At 36.5% G+C, this 26428-nt stretch overlaps 1 protein-coding gene across 1 annotated transcript in view; it reads left to right on the forward strand.

Moving 5' to 3' along the window:
* The window catches only part of APCDD1 (APC down-regulated 1), a 92508-nt gene that overhangs the window by 44237 nt on the left and 21843 nt on the right, over window positions 1-26428 (forward strand). Inside the window, exons 2-3 of the mRNA XM_053714914.1 lie at window positions 1278-1461; window positions 9254-9785. Coding sequence (XP_053570889.1) covers window positions 1278-1461; window positions 9254-9785 — 716 coding nt within the window. The remainder of the gene's footprint in view (window positions 1-1277; window positions 1462-9253; window positions 9786-26428) is intronic.

Genomic DNA, 26428 nt, shown 5'->3' on the forward strand with positions numbered 1-26428 from the left:
TGTGGAGTATTTTTTGGTCTCTAATACTCTACTTTTTTAAAAATGTACTACTAAATGTTAAAATTGCCATAATTGACTAGCTCTATGAAGTGATACCAAATGTTTTCAACATTGTGTCTCCAAACTGGTAAAAAATGTATCAATTGAATGTCCATGGTGCCTTTTTTTAAAAATTAAAGCAACATTAAAGGGATTTTAAACAGTGATCCTTTAGTATAAACAAATATGTTAAATCAAAGTAAACATAAAAAGAAACAGATTGTGTAAAAAAAAAATTATTGTAATTCTAAGTGTACCCCATTGCCCTGAGGGAAATAAGAGAGCTGATATTTTGGAAACATTGGTTGTGTTCTGCCTCTTCTGAGCATGAGCAGATCTGACTCCCTATTTATCTAGTATTCACTTAATACAAAATCAGCTCATTTTACTCTAGAAGTTTTATTACATCAAGCTAGCTAAGCCTCGCTGCAAAGACCCCAGTCTCCTTGCATGACTGTTATAGGAAGTAATCCACACTGTACAAATTAATATAAAAAAAAGTTAAATATCTATTTAAAATTAAGAATAATACATATTGCAATGTTTTCTTTTATTACAACAGTGGAACAGACTGTTTAAATCCCTTTAAATAGGTGCTCCATAGAAAATGTTATGACACAGTAATGGGTATAAGGAAATTCACTGTCTGTTTGGTTTTTACATGTTTACATGCTGGGGAGGGAGTTAGCCAGTTGTAGGTTTCATATACATAAGCTAGTGCAAGGAGGGCAGATTGACAAAGCCCCCGATTTGGCATTGTCCAGCAAATTGTAGAACAATTATGGATGAACTATTTCTCTGAAAATGGCAGCAGCTCTCTTTGCACATAAATGGGACCTGCTTTATGCTCTCTCTGGTCAGCAAGTAGCCATGCACTCATGTCTGTGATACACTTGGCAGCCATATTGAATGTGTAACATTTACACTGAGCCCATTTGGAACATGTTATTCATCCCTGTGCAACAATATATTAACTGTTTTCTTGATAGTTTGTATCATGTAAAGATTTGTATAACAGCTTACATTAAATCATTATCTAAGCTCTGTATAAAACTTGTAACTTTTTTCAGACACACTAAAAAATGTCTTCAAGCTCAAAACGTACTGTCTCAGTTTGTGTCACACACTTTAATAATTTGTAGTGGCTACTGATGAGCTGCTACCTTTATTGGGATATTTTTATATAACAGTAATTACATTAGATTCATCAGTATTCCTTTGTCTTCTTGCTTCCCCAGGTTTGGGAGGAGGTTCTGCCCTTGTGTTACCAGACAGTAGGACTCACCCCAGGTCTCTGGAGAAGAGTGCATGGAGGACCTACAAAGAGTCACAGTGTCACCATATGCTAAAACATCTTCACAATGGTGCTCGGGTAACTGTGCAAATGCCACCAAATATCGAAGGACATTGGGTCTCTACAGGGTAAAGTCATTTTATAATTTACTGTAGAACAGGCATGAAAATGTACCTTCTAGTGCTGGGCTGAACTGTTAAAACACACACTATGAACTCTAACTTTTTGTAAGTGCTTAAAAGGCAATCATAGTTTAGAAATGTCATACTCTAATTTCTAGCTGGGAAGCTCCTTTGCAGAGTTGCAGGGTCAGCCGTGCTAAAGCTACATACTCTAACATGTCTTTTTTTATTACTTAAAGTGATGGTAAAGTCATCTGTTGTGCAATACATAAACCTTTTTCTTTTACCATAACTAGCACATCGATGTGCTTATATAAATAAAAAACCATTTATTCACTCTGTAATGCCGATTTTATTTCCCTCTCCGTACAGTGTTTCAAACAGCCTCTCTATATTTTTTCACCGGTGCAGCTTTGATTGACAACGCTTTTAGCCAATCATCAGCTCACCATGCGCCCTATGTGAAATATGTACCGCACGCTCCCGACATCTACACTAAGTCTTTGCTACTTACTGCGCATGCGCACCACTTACGCTAACTGCGCATTGCTATATGAGAATACTCAGCTCCTGGTTTTAGCCGATCGGTGAATAGTGTCATATAGCAATGAGCAGTTAGCGTAAGAAGTGCGCATGCGCAGTAAGTAGCAAAGACTTAGTGTAGATGTCGGGAGCGTGCGGTACATATTTCACATAGGGCGCATGGTGAGCTGATGATTGGCTAAAAGCGTTATCAATCAAAGCTGCACCGGTGAAAAAATATAGAGAGGCTGTTTGAAACACTGTACGGAGAGGGAAATAAAATCGGCATTACAGAGTGAATAAATGTTTTTTTATTTATATAAGCACATCGATGTGCTAGTTATGGTAAAAGAAAAAGGATTATGTATTGCACAACAGATGACTTTACCATCACTTTAATGGACATTTAAAGGGGAATTTTCTTCATAGATTTGTACATTTGTTTTTATTTTGTGGCCTGGTGAAGCAAAATAATTAGTTCAAAACTTTTCAAGTCATAGTAATAGTCAAGTCTTGGCTTGTAACAGTTAGGCCATATACTCATTTAGTAAAGTCAGCCAAAATATTCTAGCTTTAAAAAGCAAAGATAAAATCACTTTTTATGATGTAGACAGATCATTAATAAATCATTGGTAAAGGAAAATAATTTTCTTAAAAATGTATTAGTTTGTTCCTATTTATTTTTTAATTTAGTACCGTTGTTTTGTCTTGATCTGTACTTCCAATCAGCTAGATTACGAGTTTTCAGCGCTATAGGGAAATTAACGAGCACCACCAAAGAGTCGTTAATTAACCTCCCTATAGCGCTGCTAATACAAGTTTTTAAAAACCCGCCTTGCGTGGGCGATATGGTGGCGTTGAGCTCCATACCTTAGCCAAATACAAGCAGTGTTTTGACGTGCTCATGCACGATTTCCCCATAGACATCAATGGGGAGAGCCGGCAAAAAAAAGCCTAACACCTGTGATCGCAGGAAAAAAAGCTCCGTAACGCAGCCCGTTATGTTTAAACACCCTAACATAAAAAACATGCCTAAACACCCCTAATCTGCCGTCCCCGACATCGCCACAACCTACATAATGTTATTAACCCCTAAATATACTTATTAACCCCTAATCTACCACTCCCGATATCGCTGCCACCTACATTACAGTTATTAACCCCTAATCTGCCGCCCACAATGTCGCCGCCACAATATTAAAGTTATTAAACCTCTGGCCTCCCACATCACTAACACTAAATAAATATATTAACCCCTAAACCTAACCCTAAGCATAACCCTAACGTAACCCTAAGCCTAAATCTAACCCTAACCCACCCTAACTTAAATATAATTAAAATAAATCTAAATTAAATTTACAATTATTACCTAATTAATTCCTATTTAAAACTAAATACTTACCTGTAAAAAAAAAAAAAAAAAAAAAAAAGCTAGCTACAATATAACTAATAGTTATATTGTAGCTAGCTTAGGTTTTATTTTTATTTCACAGGTAAATTTGTATTTATTTTAACTAGGTAGACTAGTTAGTAAATAGTTATTAACTATTTACTAGCTACCTAGCTAAAATAAATACAAATTTACCTGTAAAATAAAACCTAACCTACCTTACACTAAAACCTAACATTACAATAAAAAAATAAAAAATTAAAAAAATACAATTATCTAAATTACAAAAAAAATGAACACTAAATTACACAAAATAAAAAACGAAATTATCAAAAATAAAAACAAATTACTCCTAATCTAATTGCCCTATCAAAATAAAAAAGCCCACCCAAAATTAAAAAACCCTAGCCTACACTAAACTGCCAATGGCCCTTAAAGGGGCCTTTTGCAGGGCATTGCCCTAAAAAAAATCAGCTCTTTTACCTGTAAAAAAAATACAAACACCCCCCCCCAACAGTAAAACCCACCACCCACACAACCAAACCCCCCAAATAAAATTCTAACTAAATAAACCTAAGCTAACCATTGCCTTGAAAAGGGCATTTGGATGGGCATTGCCCTTAAAAGGGCATTTAGCTCTTTTACATTGCTCAAACCCTAAGCTAAAAATAAAACCCACCCAATAAACACTAACGCCCAATGATCCACTTACAGTTTTCGAAGACCGGACATCCATCCTCATCCAGGCGGCAGAAATCTTCATCTAAGCGGGCAGAAGTCCTCATCGAAGTCGGCAGAAGTCTTCATCCAAGCGGGCAGAAGTCTTCATCCAGACGGAATCTTCTATCTTCATCCATCCGGCGCAGAGCGGGTCCATCTTCAAGACAACCGGCGCGGAGCATCCTCTTCTTCCGATGGTCGCTGAATAATGAAGTTTCCCTTTAAGTGACGTCATCCAAGATGGTGTCCCTTACATTCCGATTGGCTGATAGAATTCTATCAGCCAATAGGAATTAAAGGTGAAAAAATCCTATTGGATGTTGCAATAAAACAATTGGATTGAGCTTTCATCCTATTGGCTGATCCGATAAGCCAATAGGATTGAGCTTGCATTCTATTGACTATTCCAATCAGCCAATAGAATGCAAGCTCAATCCTATTGGCTAAGTTAATCATTTTAGCTAATTTATCTTTGAGGTTTTGTTTACCCCCCCTCCTACTTCAAATTCCCTGTACCCCCTTTTTTCTTTCTTTCTTTCTTTTTCATGTTAGGAAAAGTATTCTTTTATATAGCAGTGATCATATGAGGTAGTTAAAGGGACACTGAACCCAAATTTTTTATATCGTGATTCAGACAGAGCATGCAATTTTAAGCAACTTTCTAATTTACTCCTATTATCAAATTCTTTTCATTCTCTTGGTATCTTTATTTGAAATACAAGAATGTAAGTTTAGATGCCGGCCCATTTTTGGTGAACACACTGTGTTGTTCTTGCTGATTGGTGGGTAAATTCACCTGCCAATAAACAAGTGCTTTCCATGGTTCTGAACCAAAAAATAGCTTAGATGCCTTCTTTTTCAAATAAAGAAAGCAAAAGAATGAAGAAAAATTGATAATAGGAGTAAATTAGAAAGTTGTTTAAAATCGCATGCTCTATCTGAATCACAAAAGAAAACATTTGGGTTCATTGTCACTTTAAAGGGAAAGTCACCACCAGACTTTTTGTTGCTTTAAAATATAGATAATCCCTTAATTGCCCATTCCCCAATTTTGCATAACCAACACAGTTATAATAATACGTTTTACCTCTGTAATTACCTTGTATCTAAGCCTCTGCTGACCGTCCCCTTATTTCAGTTTATTTGACAGACTTGCATTTTAGCCAATCAGTGCTCACTCCTCAGTAAATTAATGTGCATGAGCTCAATGTTATCTATATGAGACACATAAACTAATGCCCTCTAGTGGTGAAAAACTGTCAAAGAAATTAGCATATGAACCTCCTAGGTTTAGATTTCAACTAAGAATGCCAAGAGAACAAAGCAAAATTGGGAATAAAAGTAAATTGGAAAGTTGTTTAAAATGACACGCCCTATTTGAATCATGAAAGTTTTTTTGGACTTGACTGTTGTGTATTGTGTATGTATAAATATATATTTATATTTATATTTAGCTATTAGTTTAAGATTAAAAAGGAATATATGTCTGTTTTGTTTTTTTAAATATTAGTTAAATAAAATTTTGTACTAATTATTTAAGCTGAATCAGTGCTGATCCGCCTTAAGGGAATAGAAGAGGACTAGCTACTCCAGTCTCTTTTTCCATCTGCACATGTGCAGAGTTCATGCAATATCTGCTTATCAGTTTGTGATTGGTTAGCAAGGGTTTTTTTGTTCTGGGGGCAGTGAAATCAGTGAATATTAAAAACATAAAATAATAAGCTCCTTTGACAAAATAAAGCCATTTTTTTGTCAGATATGAAGATACATTGTTATGTAGCTAAGTTAGAGGGTAGCAGATTTGGGAGAAATGTGAGGAAGCAGGTTTTTTTTACAGAAAGGGTGGTGAATTCATTGAATAAAGTTCCATTTTAGGCGGTAAAGACAAAGACTGTAAAGGAATTTAAAAATGCCTGGGACATGCATAAGGGCTTTCCTAAAAAAAAAAGTAACCTGTAATATGGGTAGACTTGATCGGTCTTTTTGGTTCTTATCTACTGTCAAATTCTATGTTTCTAGTTTGTGTTTAAAGTCCCTTTCATTTCTAAACTAAGGCTTATCCATGTATGAATATATAATTATATTCAAGTGCCATTTGTCAGGTTTACACTTATTTAGTGCAATTATTTCATGTTTCAGAAAGAGTGATCCATTGACCACTGCTGAAAGAATGTGACCATTTAATGTCTTCAGCATGACCGCCAAGTAAACATGACACTGCCAATGAGCTAGCAATGATCTTTGTGTCCACTTCTCAAATGGAGAAGCTTCCAGTCTCAACAGACAGCCTCCTTTTTCCTTGTGGTCTGGCTTGGAACAAGCAAAGGGAACCTGCCAATCAAGGGTTTCCTTGCTGTCTGGCTCTTAAACTACTTGGCAAAGATTTACTATTCTTTCCACAATTATGTTTAGAATCAGGTTCATTCATTCCTTGGGTGGTTGTAATTCACATTTTAATTTTCTTGTCATAATCTGCATTTGGAGTTATGGCAGTGTAGGAAACCTGTTATGATTTGTAATCATTTATGCATCCACACTATCTTCATGTGTTTTACCACTTTTGTAACAAAATATAAATAAATAGATGCTTATTTAAAGTGAAAGTAAATTTGGTACAGTTTGAACACACTACCTCATTGTCTCTATGTACAATAACAAAATCGCTATATTTTTTCTAATAAAACTATGGATTTCGGCATTTGTTTTATTACATTATAATTATACCGTTTTCCTGTGGACTCCTCCCATCTTCTACTTCCTTTATTCTTAAGTTTTTACGTATAGAGCGGTCCCACCCGCTCTATACGTATCAGAGATGCACATTCACAAGGACTCCTACCATTGCGCATGCATGATTTAACGATTGTAACGGCAATGCGCATGCGATTCTCACTCCAGCCGGTCTCCAAAGCGCATGCGTCTATCTGACTTCTCAACATAGTAATGATTGACTAACAATATTGTATTCATTCATTACTATGCGATTTGACAAAGAGAGAAGCAGCAGCGTTTCTGACCTAGACGAACCGTCTTCAAATAGCACATCTATATCCCGATTGAAGTTTATGCCCATTCAGTCAAAAATTATCTGCGCATGCGTGAATCAGCCACGTGCATTCAACTAGAAAGTAAACATATTAGATGTAACGCATGCGCAGATCCAACAATAGGGCGATGACGCTGTTTCACAGCCGCCTAACGGCCAGAATTTCAATTGGCAGACACAAAAACGTGATCAGGAAGTAAGAAGCAGAGCCAAAAACGGGTTGTATTTATCAACGGCAATATTATTATTTTATATCAGGTAAAACTTAATTTGCACAAAAGTAACAAAAATTTGATGAATGAAACTCCTATTGATTTTAAAGCTAACATGTAATTACGGTTAGCAACCTTTGAAACTTTACTTTCACTTTAAATAAATACATTCTATTTTATTTAGTATGAATATTGTCCATTACTTTCCTGCCCTGCTGGAAGTTATGTCTTTGAATATGATATGTCAATAATATTTATTCTGTTTTTATAAAATGTAATGCTGGCAAAAGCATTAGAATAAAATGGGTCAGAAAATGCAAACAGTACCCTAATCGCCATAATTAAAATAAGGTTAAATTATGTAATATCAAAACCAGCATTAATCCCCCCCCCCCCACCTCTATTGCATTGTCCATTCTAACTACTTAATCCCCATCTAGAAAAGCTCACTGCAATGCTCCCTCTAATTAACTTCTATACTAGATTAGCCCACCCCAATATCCCTTCAAACTAACTGAAGTATATTCTAGTCCCTGTGCTATTAAGGGACATATTAATGAAAGGCAATTGTTCAGAGCCTGCTCATGGGTAATTTACAAGGGCAATGGGTAGGGAGGCATACAGCAGTGCCTTCAGCACTTTCAGAAAAAAAGTAATGGTGCCATTTTGAGTAAACAGGAAGTTAGCTAATTTAGATTCAGAGCATAGGTAATGGAGCTTTGAATTAACTCATTTGTTTCCAGTGCTCCCAGACATTAAACCCCACACCACAAAACAACCAACAATTCCCACCTAAGAAGTCCCCAATCCAAGGGTCCCACTATTTTGCTTTAATATATAAATCCTCATGCTCATCCCATAAAAGGTTGCTTATGTATCTCAATGGACATCTTCAATCCTCATTCTCACCTTGTCCAGAAAATTCCTTCAGTACTCTTTCCTAGCACAGAATGAGGGATGATTCATGTAAAATTTATTTTTATTTATTCTTTCTAACTCCTAATGTTATGACTGTATGTAATGTTTACATCTTCACACGTAGGTGGTTGTGAACACTTGTGGGTTTGTGGTAGGAGAAAGAATAAATGTAGTGGTGTGGTTATAGTTGAAAGAGACCTTTGGGGTGGTTACTTCCTTTTGTGGGATTAGTGCAGTAGAGGTTTGGTTGCTGTTGTGTAAACAGAGCTTTGACAAGATATTGAGTGCTCTGTAAAAATAAATAATTCTAACCCAAACTAATATTCTCATGGGACTATTAGATGGTATGACTCCTTTTGAATGGTGCATAAATACTTACCTATTGTTTTACCACTGTTTTATTCGTTGTTTCAACTGTATATATGTTTAATAAAATATAATAATAATAAGGGCTTTGTTGCAGTAGGGTAATGCATACATATGTGGGAAGTATTAGTTAGATACACATTGTTGTGTGCTATTATGGTTAATAAACGGTTAATTGGTTAGCTTGTGCATTTCAGGGCTGAATGGTTAATGAGGATTGTGGGATGTGGGCAATGGGCAATTAAACATGAAACTTCACAAAGATTATACATACATATCTCTCTCTCTCTCTCTCTCTCTCTCTCTCTATATATATATATATATATATATATATATATTATCTAGTGTCCCTTTGTATGCATTTAGAAAAAGGGTTAAGAACATAGCTAAAATCATGCCCAGGAGCCGCTACATTTGACAGGTACCAATAAGGACATGTGGTGAGTCAAATTAGCCACAAATCAACAGGCTTGTCCTTCTTAGGAGTGGCTCCCAGCCACCCTTTTTGGGGTTTAAACACTTGGTTAATATTAGCTAACATGTTTTAATCATGTAAAAAATAGATGGGTACTTTTATTTTTAAAGTAACAGAATAAATAAAGTGTTTGTTTTTTTAATTTTTAGATGTGAAGTTCGATCTGGCCCAGAATTCCTGACAAGGTCGTACATATTTTCTAACAATAATACTTTCAAAGCCTATCAGTTTTATTATGGAGGTAACCACTGTACAAACCCAACCTACACTTTGGTTATTCGTGGTAAAATTCGTCTTCGCCAGGCTTCATGGATTGTGCGAGGTGGGACAGAAGCCGATTACCAACTGCATAATGTGCAGATCATTCCACATAGTGAGCAAGTGGTGGAAAAACTCTCCTGGATGATGAACCAATCTTGTGCCGGTTTAGTACCTGCAAATGGATCATGGGAAGTAGATGTGAGCCATGATTTGTGGCGAGAAGACACAGGGTTTAAGTGTATAAAACCGCTGAACTTTGCCATGCATGAGCTTCAGCTTATTCGAGTAGAGAAGCAGTATCTGCATCACAACCTGGATCATTTAGTAGAAGAACTTTTCCTTGGAGATGTTCATACTGATGTCTCACAGAGGATGTATTATCGACCATCTAGTTACCAAGCTGCTCTACAAAATGCCAAGGTATGGACATACATTGTTTTTTTTTTGTGAGACTTGCTTCCTTAATGTGCAATAAAAAAAAAGTGAATTTGTTAAAAAAAAATAATATTCTAACAAAATAATGCATTTTTACACTAGAATATCTCATTGGTGAATTAGACATGTAACCTTATTACCAGATTAATTAATTAAAGTGAAGGTCAATTTTGATGAATTAGTGCCCGGTTTTTTGTAATCCTATTAAAAATAAGGGCACTTTAATTCATCAAAATTGATATTTCACTCGTTTTCTTCAAAAACTTACTTTTTAATCCTGGCAGCCGCTCCAGAGATTCCCCCAGCCATCGGAAGCCTCTGCAGACGTCAGACATGATGAATCCGGCTTCCTCCAATCACGGCTCCCCCCCCCCGGGGAATCTTGGCCTGATGCAACGCCGTGATTGGAGGAAACCGGATTCGTCATTTTGGACTCGTGAAGATGGCTTGTGACCAGCGGAGGAAGTGCTGGGCCGACTGCCAGGATTAAAAGGTACGTTTTTGAAGAAAACGAGTGAAATGTCAATTTTGATTAATTAAAGCGCCCTTATTTTTAATAGGATTATTGAAAAACGGGCACTAATTCATCAAAATTGACCTTCACTTTAAATCAAGACACTACTACCATACTTACAAAGCAATTAAAGGACCAATAAATACAGTAGAAGCACATAATAAAAAGACAATGCAATAGCAATTACTGTAGATTTTTTTTTCTAACAAATTTCAAAATGTATTTCAATTTGCCAACCCCTGTATCATGTGACAGCCATCAGCCAATCACAGACTCTTATATGTATACTTTGTGAACTCTTGCACATGCTCAGTAGTATCTGGTAATTTAGAAAGTGTGCATATATAAGGGCCGATTTAACAAGGGCCGAATGACCCTGAATGCAACTGTTACGTTAAGACCGCTGCTCCTTAACTCGTCCGCCACCTCTGAGGCAGCGGACATCAATCTGCCCGATCGCATATGATTGGGTTGATTGACACCCCCTGCTAGTGGCCGATTGGCTGTGAATCTGCAGGGGGCTGAATTGCACAAGCAGTTTCACCAGAAATCTAACCTGCCTCCCAAAAATAAACCCGATACGTCAAACCCCTCTATTCACCATCCCCCCACATCGTAACTTATAATAATTGTATTAACCTCTAAACCGCCATTCCCCACATCACAACTAACAATAAAATGTATTTACCTCTAAACCGCCATTCCCCCACATCGCAAAGTACCTATGTAAACTATTAACCCCTAGTCCGCCATTCACCCACATCGCAATCTACCTATTTAAACTATTAACCCTAATCCGCCATCCACCCACAACGCAATCTACATATTTAAATGATTAACCCCAATCCTCCATTCCCCCACAACGCAATCTACTTATTTAAACTATTAACCCCTAATCCGCCATCCCCCACAATGCAAATAACTAATCTAATCACTAAACCCCCTAACCTAACACCCCCTAAATTAACCCCCATTACATAAATTAAAAAAATACTAAGTTACAATTAAAATAAAAAATCCTAACATTAATTTAAAAATTAAACCTAAAATTAAATTACAATTATTAAATCTAAAATTACAAAAAATAAAAAAGTCTAAAATTACAGAAAAAATAACCAAATTATCAAAAAAAAATAATTTTTTAACCTAATCTAATACTTCTATAAAAATAGATCTTCTTCCAGGCTTCGATATCTTAGATCAGGCGGTGTGTTTTTATTTTGGGGGTACTTTTTCATTTTTATAGGGGTATTAGATTAGGTTTAAAAAAAAATTTTTTTGATAATTTGGTTTATTTTTTTCTGTAATTTTAGACTTTTTTAATTTTTTTGTCATTTTAGATTTAATTATTGTAAATTAATCTTAGATTTTGTTTTAAATTGATGTTAGGATTTTTTTATTTTAATTGTAATTAATTTATGTAATGGGGGTTCATTTAGGGGGTGTTAGGTTAGGGGGCTTAGTGATTAGATTAGTCATTTGCGTTTTGGGGGGATGGCGGATCAGGGGTTAATAGTTGAAATATGTTGATTGCGTTGTGGGGGGATGGCGGATAAGGGGTAAATAGTCTAAATAGGTAGATTGCGTTGTGAGGGGATGGCGGATTAGGGGTTAATAGTTTAAATAGGTAGATTGCGTTGTGGGGGAATGGCAGTTTAGAGGTTAATACATTTTATTGTTAGTTGCAAAGTGGAGCAATGGCGGTTTAGATGTTAATAACTTTAATAGATACTTTGCGATATAGGGGTTGGCGGATTAGGAGTTAATACATTTCGGCTAGATTATGAGTTTTGCGGTATGAGTGAAAAAGCAGCGTTAAGGCTCTTTTTCACTACCGCTGGTATTACGAGTTTTGCAGGTTTAGGGGCACCGCACACTTTTTTGGCCGTAACGCAACGTAATTACTGCAGCTTTCAAAAAGTCCTTTTTCAATGGGACTTACATAGCACCGGTATTATGAGTCTGCCTGGGAGGCCAAAAAGTGAGCGGTACACTCTATACCGCCAAGATCCATACCGTAAACTGAAAGTCAGTAGTTATGAGTTTTACGCTACAAAGCTGTAGCATAAAACTCATAACTAAAGTGCTAAAAAGTACACTAACACCCATAAACTACCTATTAACCCCTAAACCGAGGCCCTCCCGCATCGCAAACACTGAAATAAAATTATTAACCCCTAATCTGCCGCTCTGGACATCGCCGCCACTATAATAAACATATTAACCCCTAAACCACCATACTCCCGCATCGCAAACACTAGTTAAATATTATTAACCCCTAATCTGCCGCCCCTAACATTGCCGCCACCCTACCTACATTTATTAACCCTAATCTTCCTCCCCCAATGTCGCCTCCACTATACTAAATTTATTAACCCCTAAACTTAACCCTAAATCTAACCCTAACCCTAACACCCACTAACTTTAATGTAATTAAAATAAATCTAAATAAAACCTACTATTAATAGCTAAATAATTCCAAATTTAAAACTAAATACTTACCTATAAAATAAACCCTAAGCTAGCTACAATGTTACATTGTATCTAGCTTAGGTTTTATTTTTATTTCATAGCTAAGTTTTGTATTTATTTTAACTAGGTAGAATAGTTACTAAATAGTTATTAACTATTTACTAACTACCTAGCTAAAATAAATACAAATGTAAAATAAAGATCCACTTACAGTTTTTGAAGACCCGACATCCATCCTCAACGAAGCCGGCACAAGTCCTCAACAAAGGAGCAGAAGTCTTCATCCAACCGGGCAGAAGTCTTCATCCAGACAGCATCTTCTATCTTCATCCATCCGGCGCGCAGCAGGTCCATCTTCAAGACATCCAGCGTGGAGCATCCTCTTCTAATGATGACTCTTCCAGAATGAAGGTTCCTTTAAGTGACGTCATCCAAGACGCTGATTCCTTTAAGTGACGTCATCCTATTGGCTGATTGCACCTTTAATTCCGATTGGCTGATAGAATCAGCCAATCGGAATTCAAGGGACGCCATCTTGGATGACGTCACTTAAAGGAACCTTCATTCTGGAAGAGTCGTAAGAAGCGGATGCTCCATGTTGAATGTCTTGAAGATGGACCCGCTCCGTGCCGGATGGATAAAGATAGAAGATGCCATTTGGTTGAAGACTTCTGCTCGGTTGGATGAAGACTTCTGCCCGATTGGATGAGGACTTCTGCCGCTTCGCTGAGGACTTCTGCCGGCTTCGTTGAGGATGGATGTCGGGTCTTCAAAAACTGTAAGTGGATCTTCGGGGTTCGTGTTAGGTTTTTCTAAGGGTTTATTGGGTGGGTTTTATTTTTAGATTAGGGCTTTTGTGCGGAAAAAGAGCAAAATGCCCTTTTAAGGGCAATGCCCATCCAAATTTTCCTTTTCAGGGCAATGGGGAGCTTAGGTTTTTTTAGTAAGGATTTTATTTGGGGGGTTGGTTGTGTGGGTGGTGGGTTTTACTGTTGGGGTGTTGTTTGTATTTTTTTACAGGTAAAAGAGCTGATTTCTTTGGGGCAATGCCCCGCAAAAGGCCCTTTTAAGGGCTATCGGTAGTTTAGTTTAGGCTAGGGGTTTTTTTATTTTGGGGGGCTTTTTATTTTGATAGGGCTATTAGATTAGGTGTAATTAGTTTAAATATCTGATCAATTCTTTTTTTATTTTTGTGGGGTTTTTTGTAATTAAGTTAATTGTATTTAATTTATGTAATTTATTTAATTGTAGTGTAAGGTTAGGTGTAATTCAGGTTAGGTTTTATTTTACAGGTAAATTTGTATTTATTTTAGCTAGGTAGTTAATAACTAGTTAACTATTTAGTAACCTACCTAGTTAAAATAAATACAAACTTTCCTGTGAATAAAAATAAACCTAAGATAGCTACAATGTAACTATTAGTTATATTGTAGCTAGCTTAGGGTTTATTTTATAGGTAAGTATTTAGTTTTAAATAAGTATTATTTAGTTATTAATAGTAGGTTTTATTTAGATTTATTTTAATTGCATTAAAGTTAGTAGGTGTTAAGGTTAGGGTTTAGACTTAGGGTTAGGTTTAGGGGGTTAATAAATTTAGTATAGTGGCGACGATGTTGGGGGCCGGAAGATTAGGGGTTAATAAGTGTAGGTAGGTTGCGGCGACATTGGGGGCGGGAGATTAGGGGTTAATAAGTATAATGTAGGTGTCGGCGATGTCGGGGGCGGCAGATTAGGGGTCGATAAGTATAATGTAGGTGTCATCGATGTCGGGGGCGGCAGATTAGGGGTTAATAAGTGTAAGATTAGGGGTGTTTAGACTCAGGGTTCATGTTAGGGTGTTAGGTGTAAACATAAATTTTTGTTTCCCCATAGGAATCAATGAGGCTGCACTACGGGATCTTTACGCTGCTTTTTTGCAGGTGTTAGGCTTTTTTTCAGCCGGCTCTCCCCATTGATGTCTATGGGGAAATTGTGCACAAACACGTAAAACCAACTCACGCAGCTTTCAGCAGCGCTGGTATTGGAGTGCGGTATGGAGCTCAGTTTTGCTTTACGCTCACTTCTTGCCTGCTAAAGCCGGGTTTTTTTTAAATCTGTAATACCAGCGCTGTAGGGAAGTGAGCAGTGACAATAACTTGCAAGTTAGTACTAGCATCTCTCATAACGCAAAACTCGTAATCTAGCCGTTTATTAGTTATTGCTGTTCGGGGGCGGCAGTAGAGAAGTATATATTGCGCAACAGTTAGGTGTTTGCTTTTAATTTTAACAGCGAGTGACAGTTAAAATATACCCACAGCAATTGTATGCTGGTGCAGTATATTCGATCAAGTGTAAGTGTAGTATAAGGTCGGGTTACCATAGTAATCTATTGATTTTCAAGAAATCCAGCATCGGGTGGAAGCGTTAACACAACGCTAACTTACACCTACACGAAAAGGGCGCTATCCTTTTCAATGGAAACCTGGTACCAAATTAGAACCGTAAATTACTTTTAGCTGCCGGCAACTTCGATAGCTACGGCTCCATTTTTAACAGCTCAATGGAAAGGAGCCCATGGTGTAGTACAATTTTAAAGGGACAATACAATCACATTCAAACTTTAATGAGATAAATAGAGCAAGCAATTTACAAAACTAAAATCGTGTATATCACGTATAAAAAACATGTTGCTAACACTAATCTCCTAGTATACTAACGACACATAAATGCATGCTCCAGAGCCCACCTAGGTCTCCTCTTCAACAAAGGATACCAAGGAAATAAAGTAAAATTGATGATAGAAGAAAATGTGAAAGTTTTTTTTAACTGCATGCTGTATCTACTTTACTGTCCCCTAATAGATCATTCATATCATGTTGGTAGGGTTTTATACTATATCATAAACATCATAAACCTTTCATATTTCATTTGTATTCTGTGTGTGTTATCTGTCGACATATCCAAGCTGAATGTAATCTAGCGCTATCAAATATCGACCAGTTGGGGTCCACCAAAAATAAGTGGAACAGATTCTGAAAATATCTCCTCAGGCTTTCAAAGAATCACTATCAATAGAAAGTGTATTTTAAGGGTGCAGAGACTTTAAAATCTCTTTACATCATTTTAGAGCCAAAGTTTTATTAGCTCCTAAATTGCAAAAGATAAACAATTTCACATTTGACTCTGATCACACTGGCAGGACAATATTAATTTCTTTAAATAGAGGTTTGAGCATTTCAGAATATTTTAGAATATTTCTTTCTTAACCCTAGTAAACTTAACAATAATGTCAGGATCCCCTTAAAATACATAAGGAAGGCTACACTTTGTATGTAGGCACTGCAATCTGGTATTATAGGGGGAAATGTTATCATTAAAAACACCAGTTTGATAGAGCTGGTGCTTATAAACTCCACGTTTAGCCTTACTTACCTCCACTCCACTGCTCCACAACCACAGGGACCTCATTGGCTGGTATGTTCCTTTATTACCAGCCTACTGCAGAGCTGCACCTTACAGTTTTCTTGCAGATAGACAGCGCACTCTCCTTTGATATTGTAGCAAGGCACATGGCACATGGTGGAAAGGTTAGAGCACTACTGAATTTGGTGGCAGTATACAAATAAATGATGATACTACTACTAATAATAATAATAATAAAGTACAAGACAAATGTATTATTCTGTGTATATTGTGGGCTATTTACATTTGGTGTTTTGGGGTAAAAACCAGTAATGGGTGTTCACTACAAAGTGTCCCTGGATCTTTGTGAACTGTGGTTCCATGAAGAAGGGCAATATACCATATTACTGTAGGCTTGCTGCTTTAACAGACAGCACATTGTATTAATATAATCTCATCTCATTATTGGATATGAGAAATTATGCTTATTTTTTATATTTGTATAACTTGATGCATTTACCATTCATTATCTCCAAAGTATTTAAAGGGAAATTAAACTGCTGAGTACAACTATGGAGGCCTGGTTTATAGCCATTATGCTATTGGTTTTCCTCCTGTGCCTGCAGCTGTTTTTACATTTCTCGTATTTTAACCCCATACATTTATTAGTTAGCGAAACTCTACTAGAAGATGGCAGCACCCAGTATAAAATGCAGCTGGATTTTGTAATGAGTTAAAATAAGGTAACAGCTTTAAAGAGAGATGCAGATACAGGAGGAAATATAATAGTGATGAGTAGTAACCATTCTACTGTAGTTGCACCCAGCTGTTTAAAGTCCCTTTAATCCTCCTCCATTCGTTAGCAGTTTCACCTGTGGGTACAACCGAGTGCTAATGAATGTTCCTTGTTTGCCAAACTGTGGATCATTGCCATAGCCAACAGAATTAGCCCTTAAGCTGACTGGCTTCATTTCAAATTCCTGTTGTAAGCTATAGCTAAACAGGGGTAAATCAGACTTGCAAGACTATAAAGAAGAGCAATGCTCAGTAACAATTTAAATCTTGGTTTAAATCTTTGAGTTTTACAAACTTAAAGTTCAAAAGATGTAACAATATTTGTTGCATGCACATTACAAGCCAGATAAGTAATGTTCCTGATCTATAATATAGGTGACTCTAAATATTTTGTTGTTCAACTGAAGATCAAGCTAGGTATAGAAATAATTTGATAAAACTTTGCATTTTTTATATTATATTGTGTCATTTGTTAAAATAAGTTTGGGAGAATGTCTGAGGTAAATGCTTATACTACATTCAAATGTAATGTGGAAGGAACAATTTCAAGAAGGGTTGTGTTTAAGAAGAAGGAAGCCTCAACAGGAGGGCAAATGTATAGTGTTTCTTTTGCTAGGAGACTTGATAAAATAGCTCCAGTCAGTTTATTGCAAATGATCAATATAGAACTTCTGCTGCAAATATCATGTGACCTAAAACTTAAGTTTTGCAATGTCTGCTTCCTTGTTAAGCTTTAGGCAGAGGCTAGACTGAGAATTTCTAAGTGCCCAGAAAACAAATGTGGGTTTGCTTTTTTTTTAGCATAATCTGTTTTGTTTTTATGTTTACTTTAATCTAAAGTAAAGAAATAATTTGTTGTTACTAAACAAGTACTGTTTTATATCCCTTTAAATATGCCTGAAAATATTAGCTGGAAGCTGTTTAAACTGACATCAATACAGCAATATAAGCTGTGTACTGTCTGCTACTCTCTGATTTGAACAACTCCCGCAGTTTGATTGGTGAAGATAATCACTAATCTGCAAGTCTTAAAAGAGAATGACAATTTATTCAGGACAACACATGCAGTTAAAAAAAAACAACACTTTATTTTCTATTAGGAAATAACTGTTTTTATTGCCTGAAATATTTCAAAAGCCTATTATACAGTTTATTGTTATTGAGGTTAGTCCCTGTTTTTCTACTCCAATATCACTATGGGAAAACTAGCCCAAATCTCACATGTATTATTAAAACTCACCAACTGACTACCAAGACCCACCCTCAGGGTCTCGCACCACAGACTACAGGGTGAGGTCCCCTTATATACGCCCAGGGCACAATGTTACAAATGTTGAAGGGTTGTTTTGCAGCTCTGCTTCAAGATTATCTCTCAATATCCATGGTCATCAATGTACCATGATGTTGGAATTGTTCTCATGATCTGTATTTTGACATCTTAATTTGTTTTAAGTTTTTGAGGAACTGTAGCAAAGATTATTTTTTTAATGTAGCCACCTGGACATAAATAAATTAACTTAAATGAGTCTCTACATTCTCCGCAATAGTAAAATGCAAGGTACGATTATCTCTTAACTTCAAAGAAAGAGTATTTGAAATGTAAACATGTCTCAACATAGGAACTCTCACTTCCCAAGAAAAACAGAAATAAAATAAGCAATCACTAATGAGTTTATTGCATGGAAGTTCCCTTTAGGTTAACGAGATGAAAGTTTTTTTTTATAAGTCTAGTTTGCCTTTTTTATGTTTGTTTTTTTATTTTTATTTTATTTTTTGCATGCAGTGAAATAGTAGACACCTGAAATTACATGCAACAGTATGTAAAGGAATTTGTTTCCTTTAAATTCACCTTTTAGATTATTTTTTCAATTGAAATTATAATTAAAAAAAACAAATTTTCTATATCTGCAACTATTAATGTAATGTATCACTTTAATGCAGCTTTAGAAAAAAAAGGAATATTTTGCTTGATTTATTTGCGTATAAAAAGATGTATACATTGAACAGTAAAGTTGCGTACCTGTTCTATGCAGTTGCTGATTGGCTGCTTATTCCAAAACTTTGTAAAAAAAAAAAAAAAATGAACAGTTTGAGTGACAAAGTCAGATTAGAAGCAAGCACCAAAGATTGGTCTGTCATTTAGGTAAAACTAGCCAGCACTGATTGGCTAAAATTTAAGTTTGTCAAAAGAACTGAAATAAGGGGGCAGTCTGCAGAGGCTTAGATACAAGGTAATCACAGAGTTAAAAAGTTAATAATATAACCGTGTTGGTTATGCAAAACTAGGGAGATGGGCTATAAATGCATTATCTACCTTTTTAAACCATAAACATTCTGGAGCCGATTATCTCAAATTAGGCTAGTCCTGTTTTTTGCCCCAATATCACTATGGGAAACCTGGCCCAAATCTCACCCATATTATAAAAACTATCAAGACCTACCATCAGCACAGACTACAAGGTTAGGCCCCCATATATTGGAAAAAAGATTAAACTTCTTGCGCTATAAATCCAACAGCAAGGACCAGCACCACAGATGGATACTAGTTCCCTACAAACTAGCAAAAGGAATATTGAAGTGAAAAAACAAGTACTGTGGGCGCCTTAAAGGGCAGGTCAAAAAAATATATGAGTTGATTATGTCCTAATACATATGAAAAAAAAAAAAAAAAATCTTTCAACAAATGATAGGTAAATGATCAAGAAAAAAAAAAAAATCAACAGCCAATTGAAATGAATGTTAAAATATAATTTAATTAGACTTTACTAAATGTATTAAAAAAAGTTTGTAAGCGAAATAATTCATACAATGAGATAAATATAAAAAGGCAATACTAAATGTACATAAATAAATGCATAAAAACTTGTTTATATAAAATGAGTAATTCTCTGTAAGTGACCTATCTATGTAGAGAGAAGACCTCTAAAGACACTTCAAAATACTTAGCCTCTGCTGCAGACAGGGTTAAGGAAGCAAAAAAGCAGTACTAATGAGAGAAAACGAATCCTGGTGATTTAAGCAAAATAACAATGAGCTGCAACAATGATGCTCAATTCAATTTCAAAGTTTTAGGATTGGTGTAAAAACGGCAATCCTGCGCAGGTTATAGCCGTGAAGAAATAGTACCTTAATTTGTTCAGGAGCTCCAAGTGTTTTTGTAATCCAGTGTAGCAGGTTATACCGCCATATATACAGCCAGGGCACAATGACAGAAATGTTGAAGGGGTGTTTTGCAGCTGTACCTCAGATTGTCTCTCAAAATCCATGGTGCAGGAATAGATGTCTCATAGGGGCCGACATTGATACAGCATACGCTGTCTGCATTTATTATTGCACAAGCATTTCTAGTGAAATGCTTGTACAATACTGCCCCCTGTACATTAGCGCCAATCGGCCACTAGCAGGGGGTGTCAATCAATCCGATTGTATCGATCGGACTGATTGCTGTCCCCCACCTCAGAGGGTGGCAGATGAGTTACGGAACATCGGTCTTATGACCGCTGCTTCTTAATTCCTGATTCCGGCAAGCCTGAAGGCTCGCACAGAATTAGAAGCATTCGGGGGTGATAAATCGACCCCATAGGCTCTAAATCTAGAGTCATAATGGCATAGGGTCAAACATTAACAATTATATATACTGTATATATTTCAAGCTATGATTAACGCTAATAAAGATTTATAAATAAATGTATAGTGTCTCCCTAAACAGACATGCATTTGCAGTGTGTATATACTAGTGCTGTCTGATGCCTCTGATGCCTTTAGGCATAAGTAAGGTGAAATAAGCATAGGTACCTGACACTCAATCAAATTAAACTTTTATTATTCAGATAGAGCATGCATTTTAAACAACTTGTCAATTTACTTCTATTAACAAAATGTGTACAGTCTTTTTCTATTTAAACTTTTTGAGTCAACAGCTCCTACTGAGCATGTGCAAGAATAAGTGTGTATGCATTTGTGAATGGCTGATGACTGTCACATGGTACGTGTATGCATTTGTGATTGGCTGATGGCTGTCATATGGTACAGGGGAGTGGAAAAATACATAACTTTTAAAATTGTCAGAAAAAAAATCTACTACTCATTTGAAGTTCAGACTAAGTGCTATTGCATTGTCTTGTTATCTTGCATGTTGATTATGCAAATCTACTGTGTTGACTGGTCCTGCGATAACTATGCACTATTCCAGCAATAAGTACACTAGAAATAGGAGAACATGTAGCTGGTTTATCCTTTCCAGGACAAACAAGGAAGGGAAGAAGAGCACTTGCCAGCACAGGTTTGTATGTATGACTGCTTGCCAGGCATATTATCCACTAAACGGTTTCTACACTTTGTAAACTGCTATGAAAACAAACAAACATGCTTGATGTTTATTCGGCCCTATCTTGTGTAACTGCACACTTGTCTTTTTAGGGGTGATGTTTTATCACAAATAAAAATCTATTTCCAAAACTAAAAAAAAAGAAGTTCTTTTGTATATTCACAGAAACGGCCACTGTTTGCTTGTAGAATAAATCATTGCACTGATATTTGCCTTCTTGGTTTTTCATGTTTGAGGGTTTGTGAGCAGAGACAAATAGCTTTTTCATAAGCGTATGATGTAGTTCTGCTTTCACATAACTGTACATAGCTATTGGATAGTGCTCCACAGAAAGTAAGTGATGGCAGAGAATATGCTTTTATGTATTGCACATCAATTATTTTGTTTGATCTTTGTGCTAGCTGCTCTCTGGCTCACAAACCCACTTTCAACTACATATATCTCTATTCTAATGAATTAAAATGATTCACTGCTTGCAAAATTCAGTATCTTTACCACAGCTAGCCTCGCTATATGTACTTTGGAGTTAAAGGGACAGTGTAATGTAAAATGTTCTCCACTTTAATTTATTCCCAATTATCCATTTTAACTGGTTGGAGTGTATTCAGTAGTTTTTCTATTATTGGCTTACCTTTATTTTGACATTTGAAATAGCTGCTTTTCCCCTTTGGTATCCCTACCAATGGAAATTTCATAACTTAAGGGACACTGAACCCAAATGTTTTCTTTCGTGATTCAGATAGAGCATGCAATTTTAAGCAACTTTCTAATTTACTCCTATTATCACTTTTTCTTCATTCTCTTGGTATCGTTATTTGAACGTAAGCATAGGAGCCCGGACCATTTTTGGTTCAGCACCTGTGTAGCACTTGCTGATTGGTGACTACATTTCAGACACCAATCAGAAAGTGCTACACAGGTGCTAAACCAAAAATGGTCCGGCACCTATGCTAACATTATTGCTTTTTCAAATAAAGATAGCAAGAGAACAAAGACTAGACTATTACGTTAAGATGAAATGTTAATTAAGTATGGGTGGGGAATAATTCTAAGGATCTAACTGTTCCTTTTTACATATTTTTAATGTTTTACTAATAAAGGTTATGTTTTATGAGAATAATTATATGTTATATTTTAGGGACTTTGTAATTCTGTAAAAAAAAAATGTTTCTACCTCTGAGTGCTTAGGGGATGCTATTTTTCTGTCTCTCATATTTTTTGTATTACATTTCCTTGCATCAGCACCACCTTGTGGGCAGTTTCTCTTTTGTCCACTAGGGTACTTATTTCAATTTCACCAGTCTCTCTTTTGGACCGTCATTCCATTTTCATATACATGGTCAAGCATCACTGTTGGACTCTGTATATAAATAAAGGTCCTTTTTAAACTTTATTTTTCCTTTATAATTGAGGTTTTAAATTAGGTTTGCATACAATATACATACGAAAAATAAGGAATACAGTACGGTACAAAAGCATAGCATGTTACACATTACCCAGTACAAAAATAATAAAGGTCACACCCCAATTACTAGTGTCACAAGATTAAAGCATATGTGATGGAATTAATAGGTAACCTGAGTTAGGGGTCATTTTATCAACCCCTTCTCCTGCCCCCGATTGCAGGTTCTCACAAAAAGAACCCGCAGTCCGTATTTATGAAACTTCCCTAACCTTTCGCCACCTTTTAGGTGGCAAATTTAAATTTCCCCTGTCTCGTCCGAGCGTGATTGGCTGTGCGTAGGCAGGGGATGGAATTAAACGCAAACACAAAATAGTGCTTTGTGCGCAATGCTGAATTCCTGCAGCCCTATGGGGGCGCATATGTGCGCCCCTGTCAGCCGCAGCTTGATAAATCGACCTCATAGGATAGAATGCCAATTATATGTAAACCCTCTAAATGAAGCTTACAATGCCAAATTTGGACCTCACATAAATAGGAAATAATAATAATAATAGAAGGTATCATGACATAAAGAGACCACTATTAGGCTTGCAATTAAAGCCTAATTTTTATAATTTTATGAGAAACGTATTTGTAACCACTTCAGATATCACACTTGAATGTTTTTTTGCTTTTTTTAAATGTTTAGTAATGCACAGTAAAACAACTCTGCAATACACTTTCATTATTTATTTTGCCCCATTTCATGCAATTTAGCTCTGTAAATTGTGAATTTTCACATTCTCAGAGCTGGAAATGCACATTACTGACTTATCAAGGCTAACCATACCACATATCATTCCTTAAATCGCTTTAGCAGATAACTGCAAAACAATTATACTAATGTAATGCCTATGGCTAGTTTTGTTGTCTGTAGACTCAGGCCCAGATTGGCTCTTACAAAAAAGGCAATTGCTGGGAGGAGTTTGGCTAATGAAAACTTTTGTAGCAAAAAAGATGATAATTTTGTTAAAAAAAAGTTTTGACTTAAAGGGATGTAAAACCCCAAACTTTTCTTTCATGATTCAGATGAAACATACCATTTTGAACAAAGTACCAATTAATTGACATGTATTATCAAAATTTTCTTCATTTTTTGTTATCTTTTGTTAAAAAACATAATTTATGTAAGAACTTACCTGATAAATTCATTTCTTTCATATTAGCAAGAGTCCATGAGCTAGTGACGTATGGGATATACATTCCTACCAGGAGGGGCAAAGTTTCCCAAACCTTAAAATGCCTATAAATACACCCCTCACCACACCCACAATTCAGTTTAACGAATAGCCAAGAAGTGGGGTGATAAGAAAAAAGTGCGAAAGCATATAAAATAAGGAATTGGAATAATTGTGCTTTATACAAAAAAATCATAACCACCACAAAAAAGGGCGGGCCCTCATGGACTCTTGCTAATATGAAAGAAATGAATTTATCAGGTAAGTTCTTACATAAATTATGTTTTCTTTCATGTAATTAGCAAGAGTCCCTGAGCTAGTGACGTATGGGATAATGACTACCCAAGATGTGGATCTTTCCACACAAGAGTCACTAGAGAGGGAGGGAATAAAATAAAGACAGCCAATTCCTGCTGAAAATAATCCACACCCAAAATAAAGTTTAATGAAAAACATAAGCAGAAGATTCAAACTGAAACCGCTGCCTGAAGTACTTTTCTACCAAAAACTGCTTCAGAAGAAGAAAATACAACAAAATGGTAGAATTTGGTAAAAGTATGCAAAGAGAACCAAGTTGCCACTTTGCAAATCTGATCAACCGAAGCTTCATTCCTAAACGCCCAGGAAGTAGAAACTGACCTAGTAGAATGAGCTGTAATCCTATGAGGCGGAGTCTTACCCGACTCAAAATAGGCACAGATGAAATAAAGATTTCAACCAAGATGCCAAAAGAAATGGCAGAAGTTTTCTGGCCTTTCTAAACCGGAAAAGATAACAAATAAACCAGAAGTCTTTCGGAAAGACTTAATAGCTTCAACATAATATTTCAAAGCTCTAATAACATCCAAAGAATGCAACGATTTCTCCTTAGAATTCTTAGGATTAGGACATAATGAAGGAACCACAATGTCTCTACTAATGTTGTTGGAATTCACAACTTAGGTAAAAATTCAAAAGAAGTTCGCAACACCGCCTTATCCTGATGAAAAATCAGAAAGGAGACTCACAAGAAAGAGCAGATAATTCAGAAACTCTTCTGGCAGAAGAGATGGCCAAAAGGAACAAAACTTTCCAAGAAAGTAATTTAATATCCAATGAATGCATAGGTTCAAATGGAGGAGCTTGAAGAGCCCCCAGAACCAAATTCAAACTCCAAGGAGGAGAAATTGGACTTAATGGACAGGCTTTATACGAACCAAAGCTTGTACAAAACAATGAATATCAGGAAGAATAGCAATCTTTCTGTGAAAAAAGAACAGAAAGAGCAGAGATTTGACCTTTCAAGGAACTTGCGGACAAACCCTTATCTAAACCATCCTGAAGAAATTGTAATATTCTTGGTATTCTAAAAGAATGCCAAGAAAAATGATGAGAAAGACACCAAGAAATATAAGTCTTCCAGACTCTATAATATATCTCTCTCTGGATACAGATTTACGAGCCTGTAACATAGTATTAATCACAGAGTCAGAGAAACCTCTTTGACCAAGAATCAAGCGTTCAATCTCCATACCTTTAAATTTAAGGATTTCAGATCCTGATGGAAAAAAGGACTTGAGACAAAAGGTCTGGTCTTAACGGAAGAGTCCACGGTTGGCAAGAGGCCATCCGGACAAGATCCTCATACCAAAACCTGTGAGGCCATGCCGGAGCTACCAGGCAGAACAAAACGAGCATTCCTTCAGAATCTTGGAGATTACTCTTGGAAGAAGAACTAGAGGCAGAAAGATATAGGCAGGATGATACTTTCCAAGGAAGTGAAAATGCATCCACTGCCTCCGCCTGAGGATCCGGGATCTGGACAGATACCTGGGAAGTTTCTTGTTTAGATGAGAAGCCATCAGATCTATTTCTGGAAGTTCCCACATTTGAACAATCTGAAGAAATACCTCTGGTTGAAGAGGACCATTCGCTGCCGAGATGCAACGTTTGGCGACTGAGATAATCCGCTTTCCAATTGTCCATACCTGGGATATAAACCGCAGAGATTAGACAGGAGCTGGATTCCGCCCAAACCTAAATTCGAGATACTTCTTTCATAGCCAGAGGACTGTGAGTCCCTCCTTGGATGATTGATGTATGCACAGTTTGTGACATTGTCTTATCTGAAAACAAATGAACAACTCTCTCTTCGGAAGAGGCCAAGACTGAAGAGCTTCTGAAAATTGCACGGGAGTTCCAAAATATTGATCGGAAATCTCACCTCCTGAGATTTCCCAAACCCCTTGTGCCGTCAGGATACCCCCACACAGCTCCCCAACCTGTAAAAACTAGCATCTGTTGAGATTATAGTCCAGGTCGGAAGAACAAAGAAGCCCCCTGAACTAAACGATGGTGATCTGTCCACCATGTCAGAGAGTGTCGTAAAATCGGTTTAAAGATATAAATTGAGATATCTTTGAGTAATCCCTGCAACCATTGGTTCAGGCATACAGAGCTGAAGAGGTCGGCATGTGAAAACGAGCAAAGGAGATCGCATCTGATGCGGCAGTCCTAAGACCCCAACATTTCATGCAT

This window comes from Bombina bombina, chromosome 5, assembly GCF_027579735.1.
Source record: "Bombina bombina isolate aBomBom1 chromosome 5, aBomBom1.pri, whole genome shotgun sequence".
In the NCBI taxonomy this organism is placed as follows: domain Eukaryota; kingdom Metazoa; phylum Chordata; class Amphibia; order Anura; family Bombinatoridae; genus Bombina; species Bombina bombina.